Source organism: Nuphar pumila, chromosome 14, assembly GCF_984573655.1.
Source record: "Nuphar pumila chromosome 14, dmNupPumi1.hap1.1, whole genome shotgun sequence".
NCBI classification, from domain to species: Eukaryota; Viridiplantae; Streptophyta; class Magnoliopsida; order Nymphaeales; family Nymphaeaceae; genus Nuphar; species Nuphar pumila.
Window position 1 is genome coordinate 89,373,741 of NC_143262.1, and position 9,962 is coordinate 89,383,702.

At 41.9% G+C, this 9,962-nt stretch overlaps 1 protein-coding gene across 1 annotated transcript; it reads right to left on the reverse strand.

The window, feature by feature from the left end:
- Positions 1-3,819: 3,819 nt before the first annotated feature.
- On the reverse strand, positions 3,820-4,550 carry LOC149817340 (ethylene-responsive transcription factor ERF021-like). Its single transcript, XM_089987957.1, has one exon. The coding sequence runs from the start codon at positions 4,501-4,503 to the stop codon at positions 3,946-3,948; it is 558 nt and encodes a 185-aa protein (XP_089844083.1). The 5' UTR covers positions 4,504-4,550; the 3' UTR covers positions 3,820-3,945.
- Positions 4,551-9,962: the final 5,412 nt, after the last annotated feature.

The window sequence follows — 9,962 nt, forward strand, 5'->3', positions numbered from 1 at the left end:
CCCATAAAACACAGGTACGGCTCTGAATGGATGTGAAAACGATCATATTAAATGGCAAATTAAATGAAATTATTTTTATGCAACAACCAAAAGGTTTTAAAATTGAAGGTCAAGAGGATAAAATATACAAGTTAAATAAATCCTTGTATGGACTTAAGAGTCACCAATACAGTGGTATTTTACTTTTCATAATGTTATAACCAAATTGGGTTAAGAGGCAAATAGTTTGGACCACTACGTATATGCCAAGAATAGTGGGAGTAAGTTTACTATATTATTCCTCTATGCTGATGATATATTGATTGAAGAAAATGACAAAGAAAATAATAAATATGACAAAATCATAGTTAAGTTCTATATTTGAAATGAAGGATATGGGTGAAACTTCATATATCCTTGGAATTAAGATCTAGAGAGATAGAAAATTGAGGTTACTTTCACACTGTATGTGTATTTTATTAATATTAATTATTATTATTTTAATGTGGATCAAACCACTTAGATTTTTGGGAAAGGTTTTGGATTATAAATCGAAATTCACTCCAGTTTGGATCTTGGATATAAATAGTTTGTTCAAACATTCAGAAATATTGACTTAGAGATGAAAATCAACCAAAAATTCATATTGAATCAGTGGAAAATTTTCTGAAAATTCCAAGGTGTCAGATGGGAGAAACCTGTTTTACATTACATGAAAAACCTACTTACTCAAAAAAGGAGACCTGTACTACCTGTTTCTACATGAGAAACCTACTTACTCTATATGGGAAACTTGTTTCCCTTCTTAATGTTTCAGTATATTTTTTTGCAAGTTTTTTTTAAATAAGATTTTTTTTTCAATGAAAGATATATATTTGTTATATGAAATTTTAATTATTTATTTTAATTGTAATCAATGTAATCATAAATATTATAAAAACTTTATTAATTCTTATTATTTATCATAATGTTACCATAGTAAAGGTTTACCCATGTGGTCAGCAGGGTCATATGTTAAGCTGAAGGCCCAAGATTGAATCCCACTAGCACATGGAGGCTGCCGTTGCTTTATCACGGTTGGGGCACCTAAGGCTAGGTGGTCGTGTCCTCAACCCCAAGTTTTACCTCACATGAAGGTCGCCCCATAAGTGACCTGGTTTTTTGTAAGGGTTTTCCTTCATCATCGAAAACATTTATTTATCTTAATAGCAGTAAAAAAACAAAGTCTATGTAAACTTATATTATTTAGGCATATTGTTGACATTTGTACTCTCTCTCTCTCTCTATATATATATATATATATATATATATATATATATATATATATATATAGGGAGACCATCCAACGAGATCTGGACCGTCCATCTCGCTGGAGATGAGTTTCTCCCCTTGTTTCAAACTCTCTATTACTCTGTATGCCAAATCCCTCTTCACTGCTTCTCCCTCCCAACCCTTCCAATGCCTGCTCAGCCTTCTTCCATCGCCTACCTTTGCATCCTGCGGCAGCTGCCAGTGGCTAGCCTGATGTTGGACCTTGTTAGACTGTCTTATTGCTCCCTTCTCTCTCATATATATATATATATAAATAATGAGTAGGTGCTAAATGAAATATGCTAAATAATACATAATAAATAGTTTTTTCTGCTCTTTTCTTATTTTTTTCAGTTCCTACCCATAAATGTGTTGAGAATGATCAATTTAAAAAGAATCCACACCTGAATCATGTATTTTCAATGAAAAAAATGATATTTGAAACCTCAAAAAGTTACAAGGATTTTGAACCATTGATATTTTTAACTCCCATGTGCCGGAATTGAACACTTCAAGAGTCGATCCCTATAAACACAAGTCAGAATTTAAAAATAAAATGGAAAAACACATTTTATTACTTATGATTTAACCTATTTTATTTAGCACCTAACCATTTCTCTATCTATCTATATGCGTATGATTCATAAGTGATACTTGTACTGTTGAACCCCTCATGAATTTATTAATCATGAGTCAATGACTCACAAAGACCTCACCAACCCCGCAATGCACTAGACCAAGCTAATGCTGGTCGAACCCTGCGGTCTAGTACGACCATGTTTTAATCTGTTGATTACATCAACACAAACAAATTATTAAATGTTAAAGTGGAAGACTATTCAGATTCGATTTGATGGACGAAAATTTAAGACTATTTTAATCACCGTTACGCGCTTATTTGTACGATTGAATCTCACGTCACAACCAAAAGTACGTAAACAACTTATTTTTGGGATTTCAACAGTACGGATCAAATGTCGTACTACTCGGATCTATTTAATCAGATTATTTTCTTTCTTTTTTTATTAATACCTCAAAGAAACTGCACTCGGCACAAACACCTGACCACGCTGGCTCAACCCACCATACCTACGGTCGGCTGTGGACCCCTGCCCTCAGGCTTAGGGATGGTAGTGGACCGGGGTGGGGGCGGGGACAAGGTCTCCACCCTCGCCCCGTTTCAAAATCCAAACCTTCATCCTTGCCTCCATCTTGGCACGGCCCCTGCCTCCATCCTCGTTTCATGTCCTCCATAACGGGGTGCCCCCCCCCCTTTCCCTTTAGTCTATGGTTATCCCTTAAAGGATTGGGGATTGGGACGGGGCGGGGAAAAGCTTAAGTCCATCCCCACACGGGGATAGATTTTAACCTTCATCCCTGTTTCATACCTTTCATCCCCGGTCCAAACAAGGCGAGGCAGGGCAGAGTCCCGTTGTCCCCAGTCCATTGCCATCCCTACTCAGGCTTATGCTACGCATTAGCTTGCACAGAGGGGTGACCTCGGTGAGAACCTAACCTTGACAGAGTCTAACAGGCAAGGCTCCACCCCACTAAGCCAAACCCCTTTGAGGCTTCTCTTTTTTTTTTTGGTTGAAGAGAACTTAATTAGATTACTTGAGTCGCTAACAAATGGGATTAGATCAATGATTGCATCTGGTAACTGGTAGGCTTTATAATCTGACCTAAAAACCTAATTATGTTATTGTACATGCAAATTTAGAACTTTTAATCTGCACAGGGATGCAAACAGTTTGGATCCGAAACACCAAAAGACAGGGATTGGAATTAGAATCAGAATAGAAATCGGATCCAACGGAACAGCCAAAAATTGCAAGACTTCCATCTTTGATTCAAACCATTTGCATCTCTAGATCCGCAGCAAGGCAATTGTATTCAGGACCTAAGAATAGCCCAGCTCATATGGTAGAGAGGACTTGTAAACATCAACAAGTTGACCGAGTACCATGAATTCAAAACTCATGGACGGCGTCTTTTGCAGCATAGTCGAAGTTGGGTGTACTCCACGGTGGGCTAGGAGGACCTCAAGGGTTTTACCCAATGTTTTGAGTATCAGTATCGGCCCTGAATCGTTTGGCCAACAATTAAGGTGAATCGGCCGATACCAATTCTCAAGTGAATCTTCCGAATCAGCTAAAAAATAATCAAAAAATATTTTGTGTCAATCAGAATGTCACGTATTTAAATTATTAAAAAAATATTAAAAAATAATTTTAAGCATTATGTATATTTATTAAAAAATAACCGATTCAAGTTAGTATCGTATATTTCTGCCTATGTACACGATTCAAGGAATTTCAAATAAAAATTCTTTGTTTCGTGGGCGAATTCTCAGGAAAATGTCAGCTTATTGTAAGATTTAAAAAGTTATATATATATAAAGAAACTTTGTTAAACTATACAAAACACGTTGGTATAACGACAATCATCACATTTTCAAAATATCGAGATCTTATTGATTTTTTAAAATATAACGACGAATTTTAAAATATCGCCGATATTTGTGACTATGATATTTCAACAAACCCGACCCGTATACCTCCGGTAGCATATACAAAGGCACGTGCTCATCACGTGACCACACACACACACTCAGCACACAAACACACTAAATTATTCTCCCCAAGAAGGACAGGGTTATTTGCATAAATTCCAGAGATACCCTCCCCAACCGTCCCCGTTCACCACGTCGCTCTCCGCCGTCGACGAAAACCGGGGCGGGCTCAGCAGCAGCGCCTCCGCCAATTCCCTCCACAGCCTCGGAGAGTCGGCCGTAACCTCGTCGGAAAACTGATCAGCCGTCGGGTCGCTCGCCGGAGGAGAAGCATTATCCACCACCGCGTCGTCGGCCTCCAGCCGGGAGACGGCGGGGGGCGCGAGGCTGAGCGAGGCCTCCAGAGCGGCGAGGCGGACGTCACTCGGGTCGGAGCTTGCCGGGCGCGGGAGCCGTCCGGCCATCTCCGGGAAGTTCAGCCGCGCCGTGCGGCCGCGGAGATAGAGCGCGGCGACGTCGTGTGCCGCCGCGGCCATCTCCGGCGTCTCGAAGCTTCCTAGCCATATGCGGGACTTCTTTCCTGGCTCTCGGATCTCCGAGACCCACTTCCCCCACTTCCTGCGCCGGACTCCCCTGTAATTCGTCCCCTCCGCCGGGGAAATGCCTCCGGAGGATTCCGCTCCGGCGTCTCTCTTGTCCATCTGGACTCTCTCTTTATCTCAGGCGTAGGGTGGAGTTTCCGGTAGGTTTCCGGCGGGGTTCCGTTGCATCTCCGGCGGGGTGATGGCATACTTAAATAGGGTTTTTGGCGGGGGAGGGGGGATGGATTTCAGAACGTGATGGAATGGAAGATGCATGCTTCGAGGCTTCGAGGTAAGTACGAGAAGCAGGGTCAGTAGCTCTCAGTGTATACAATTACTATTTTAACCCGAACTTTATTAGTCAACGACCTAAAAGGACAACTACGGTTGCGTCGATATATGTCTCGGTATTGGCGTTTGACTATTTTAACACTTTTAAGCAATTTCTCGTGATATTTTCACGATATTTCATAAATCTCGCCATATGTTTTTATTTAAAGGCAAGCAGGGGTAGGCAGACCACTACCAGTTATACAACTATACCATTTGGTTTTGAACCAGCAACGTCCAAATACAAGGTGACGTGCTTTAGCTGCTCCTACCAGACAAGCAGAGCCTCCCGTCGGCAAATCTAGCCATATTTGTTACACTTCTGTAAGTGGGACAAACGGATCGGATACAAGATGGATCATGATCAATTCCTGTTTGAATCCAAATTATATGCAATTAGGGATATAAACAGGTTGGCACGGGGTTGGTTCGAATCTAGACATTATCGTGTAGGACCTAAGAGTATCTGTCATAGATCCAGATTCAGATTCAGAGTTGGATGGGGATCAATTGAAACTGAATCTTGATCTGACTAACTTGATCCACAATCCCAACATGCAAATGTTGGATTTGGAATTTTTGCGGCCTTGGACACTAATTTGATTTCAAAACTCAATACTGAGTCCGGATCGCATTATTAATTGGATCCTACTTTGGCAACCTAGTCTGACCAAATGGATTTGGATTTGGTCAGATATCCTACCTGAATCTGAACTGCTTACATCACCATATGCAATAGAGTCGAGTCTGAACATGGAACCGAAATAAACCCTAAAATGCATCTGAACCGGATCCAAAATGCGTGGCGTAACAAAGTATTCTGTAAATAAAAAAACTGAAACAAGCTTTTTATATTTTCAATTAGGGATTGGATTTGACCTGATTCCGGATTTGGATTTGACTCTGATTTGAATCTGATCGGAGTCTAAAAGTAATTTAGATAAGCAAATCATCCATCTATGTACACGTTCAGATCTTATTTGAAGCTTCTTACTTTCAGAATCAAATGCAATTGGATCCAGGCTAAACTTGGTTTAACCCAGTAGTTTTGTAATTTATATGCAAAACCCAATAGGTTTTGTCCTTTATACCCTACCCGCATTAGGTACCATAATGAGATCCTAGTCAAACCTGGATCCGGTCCATTATGATCTGGTTCATGTCCGACCCAATTTCATCTGCAGCCTCTAGACACAGGTACACCTGTGTTTTAGGTTGGTGGATCTGGGTTGAGGGGTCCAGTATATGCTATGTCGACACTGGTCAGTGTACACATCAATGTGATCAGCACGGGTTTGGATATCCTACAAATAAGTGTGAACTGATTGAACCGAGTCTGCATGTACCTACCATCTCAATGAAATGGGTCCAACAATTAGGCCTAGTTGAGCTGGTCGGACCCTGAATCCGTTGGACCTTTACCCAACAGGTTTGGGCCCGTTAGTCCACTCACACCAAATTGGCCGGGCCAGGCCTTAATTAACCCAGCAACCAAAGCATGGTCTGGCAGACCATTCCGAACTCTGCTGGTTCTTAACCTACAACGGGTGGGCCCATTAGTCTTCTTGGGCCAAATAGGCTGGGCCAGCCCACAAGCCCAACAATGTAAGCTTGGACCATTTGGTCTTCATGGCAGGTACTGAATTATTTGGATAAGTGCTGGACCTTCAGGGTGTGAACCGAGCTGATAAGGGCTGGACCATTGATGATCCGATTCAAGTTGGTATTTTAAGCATCAAGTCTGCTTCTCAATGCGGATAGGATAAAGATCTGAATTCAGATCCAAATTTTATATTGTATCATTGGATCAGGTAAGAATAGTTTGAGGACATGTATTTTACATTAAAAAACATAACAGGTTGGGACTCGATTCCGATCGAAACACACCAGATTATCAGAGATAAAATGCTGATCCCAATCAGACCATACAAGTCTCAATCAGATCTAAAGATACAACCAGATCCAATTTTAAGATCCATAACAAAAAATGATGCTTGGGATACAAATTGGATATCCTTCAGAATCCAATCCATTTGGAGATTCTGGTTATTACATATCCGAATCTGGGATCCCAGTTGGAATCAGGTAATCTGCCATAATCTGTTTCAGGTCTAACCCGACCCTTTCTATCTTTTTCAGGCAAGAGCGACTGTGTTTTACCCGTATCCAAAGGTTCCATATCGCAGAAGCTCAGATCCTTAGTATACCAGGAACTCCACTATGAGACCCAGATTCGTATCCAAATGGGGACCCACTTTTCAGGGAATGGACACCCATATCCGAACCGTTTTCGTCTCTACCTACCATGACTGCAGAAGGACCATTGTAAGGGTTTTGGGAGGCAACTTGTCTTTGACTTAGAATACTAAGGGTGATATAGTAATTTTCATCTCTGATGACGTAGCCGATCTATTTTTAAGACCTGGTTCCAGCTGGCTGGGTCGAGAAGGTTGGTATGGTTCGAGCTGTGCTCCATTTTTGCTCAGGTGGGTTTGACTATCGTACACTATTCTCCCCGCGTTTAAGTCCCACTGGCTGTATCCGGTTGTGCCGGTTGAGCATGTGGACCCCTACCCGTACTCTAATCGGTACGGCCACGGTTTGGGCTCCCAAATCTGCATCCCGGACTTGTCAAACCGACCCGACCCAGATCCAGATAGATGCGTGTAGGGCTGTCAATGTGTCGGGCTTGCATCGGGTACCCACTTGACCCGAACACGAATTCTTGAGTATGGGCATAAAAAGTACCGACCTGAACCCGACCTCAACAATGTGCGAGCCGAGTTTGGATTGTGTTTTTGCCGGATACCGAACCCGGACCGAGTGTTTTATATGTTTATATGGATCCCGGTTTGGGATTTCATTTTTATGACCCGGGAAAACTTGAACCCGACATTTCGTTATCTGGGCAGATTCGAGTACACCCTGATGGGTCCAAGTCCAGCCGAGCCTGTGAGAGGCTCACAGAGTCATGGATCCATGGGTTCATGGCATTGGGCATAGCTCTTTCGCATGAGTTGTTATGTTCAGCGTGTTATGGACCCTCTCATTTTCCGTTTTGAGTCTTGGTAGGTTCCAGAATCCAAACAACTTACTGCCGTGTTCTCAAAGAATCAAAAGTGTGGATCATGATCAAGCCCGTTACTTCAGCTGCTACCCGGAACCCGTTAATAGGGACTAGAAGAATAATGTTGGATTTGGACCTGGTCCACGTACAGAGGTAAGAACAGGGTTCGATCCATATTTTTGGATCCCAATAGTAAATATCCAAATCCCTGTCATATTTGGAATAATATGGTTGCGTTCAGTAAGATCCGTGTCAGAAATGGGTAAACAAATATGGCCAGCTCGAGGTTGGAATTGGGTCTAACCAACTTGTTTTACCTTTCCCAGATGAAAATCAATAGATTTTACCCATCTTCAGTAGATCCAATACCATGGGGATCTGATATAGCTGGATTGAGAATGCACTCCTATATCTGGTTGTGCCCTGTTCCATATTAGTAAACCACTCATCCACTACTTAAAAGTTGGATACAGTATTGGTCAAGCATGACTAGATCCAAATCTGATCCGTTTTCATCGGTCAATGATCATCACTGGAGCTGGATCCAGCTCCGGCTTTTGGAAAAGATTTCTCATCAAGTCTTGGCCCATAATTTTGGATCAATTTGGCACTTGCTTGTTAATGCTAGTAATCCAATGCCACTACATTAAGCCTCCATGCCCATCAGTTGCAATCACATTGCATACTTCTATTGTGCCGCTGCACCTGACGGCCGATTAGGGTTACAACTAGGGGTGTCAATGGGTCGGGTTTTGTTCAGACCTAGGTTGGACCAGACCTGGCCCCGATTTTTGGGCATGGCATTGGGCCCAGACCCAGGTCTAATTTGACCCACCAAAAGAGAAACCATACCCCAACCCGATAACAAGTACATGAACCAGAATGGGTCTAACCGGGTCTATTATAAGAGAAAACATACCCGGACCCGATAAAAACTACATGAACCAGACCCATACCATACCTAGTAAAATAATATTTTTATCATTTTTACACTGAAAATTTGTGGTTCTTAATCGAAACTCGGGTCGAGCACCGGTCTGGTATAAAATTTCACAAACTATACCTGGGTCAATGTATTAATCGGACCTTCAAGTCCGGATCCGGGTCTTAATCAGGTCTTCTTATTTGTGACCATACCAAGAACATATAGGGTTTGGTCTGTATGGGGTCCGGGTAAAGTTGACACCCTTACATGCAATTAAGAATGATGATTGCTACGGATGGCAGTGGACCGGGGGAAAATGAGGCCCCGCCCTGCCTCGCCTCGTTTGGACCGGAGATAGAGGACATGAAACGGGGATGGAGGTTTAAATCAAAACCCGTTCGAGGATAGAGGCAGGGATGGACTTACGTTTCACCCATCCCCGACCCGCCCCGTTTGAACTGGGGATGGAGGACATGAAACAGAGATGGAGGTTAAAATCAAAACCCGTGAGGGGATGGAGGGCAGGATTTTGAGACAGGGCGGGGGTGGAGATCTTGTTCCGGGCCTGGGCCCGGCTCCACTGCCATCACTAATGATTGCTTGATCTCGGTCCAGATTCAGAGCTGTTTATGAACATTGAAAACTAGACTCATATTACACATAACGTAATCAGCTTGATCTAATCAGCATGAAATCCTAATTAAAACAAGTAATGTTTTTTTAATAAAATCCCAGTATATATGATCCTATGCTTTTAATAGATCAATTTTCACCGAATCTAACATTTAATGGGCCAAAATAACACTCTCATGAATATTTTTTCCACCAAAAAGGCCCCTTCATTCTTCGAAATAATGCATGACAAAATATTTCTTATGTGATTTACTGTAATAGTTATTATCTTATATAGAACATTGCACAATGCAATCGGTCTAAATCTTGATGCATTAGACTCTTTTTGGAATAAGAACCAAATACGTGCCATTAATTTTCCTCAAAATCTTACTTTTCTTGAGGAATTCTTTGATCGCACGCGTTATATACGGCCCCCACGATATGCCAATACTTGTTTAAAAATACATGGGAAACATGTTGGCTCATCCAATAAGTAAATTCACTAATTTGACATAGTGGAAGTGCATGCATGGTGTCGTACAACATGTCGAGTCGTGTCATGAGTAGGGGTGTCAACGGGTCGGGTTTGGTTTGGATTCAGTTGAAACCAGATCTGAACCTGATTTTTGGGTATGGTATCGG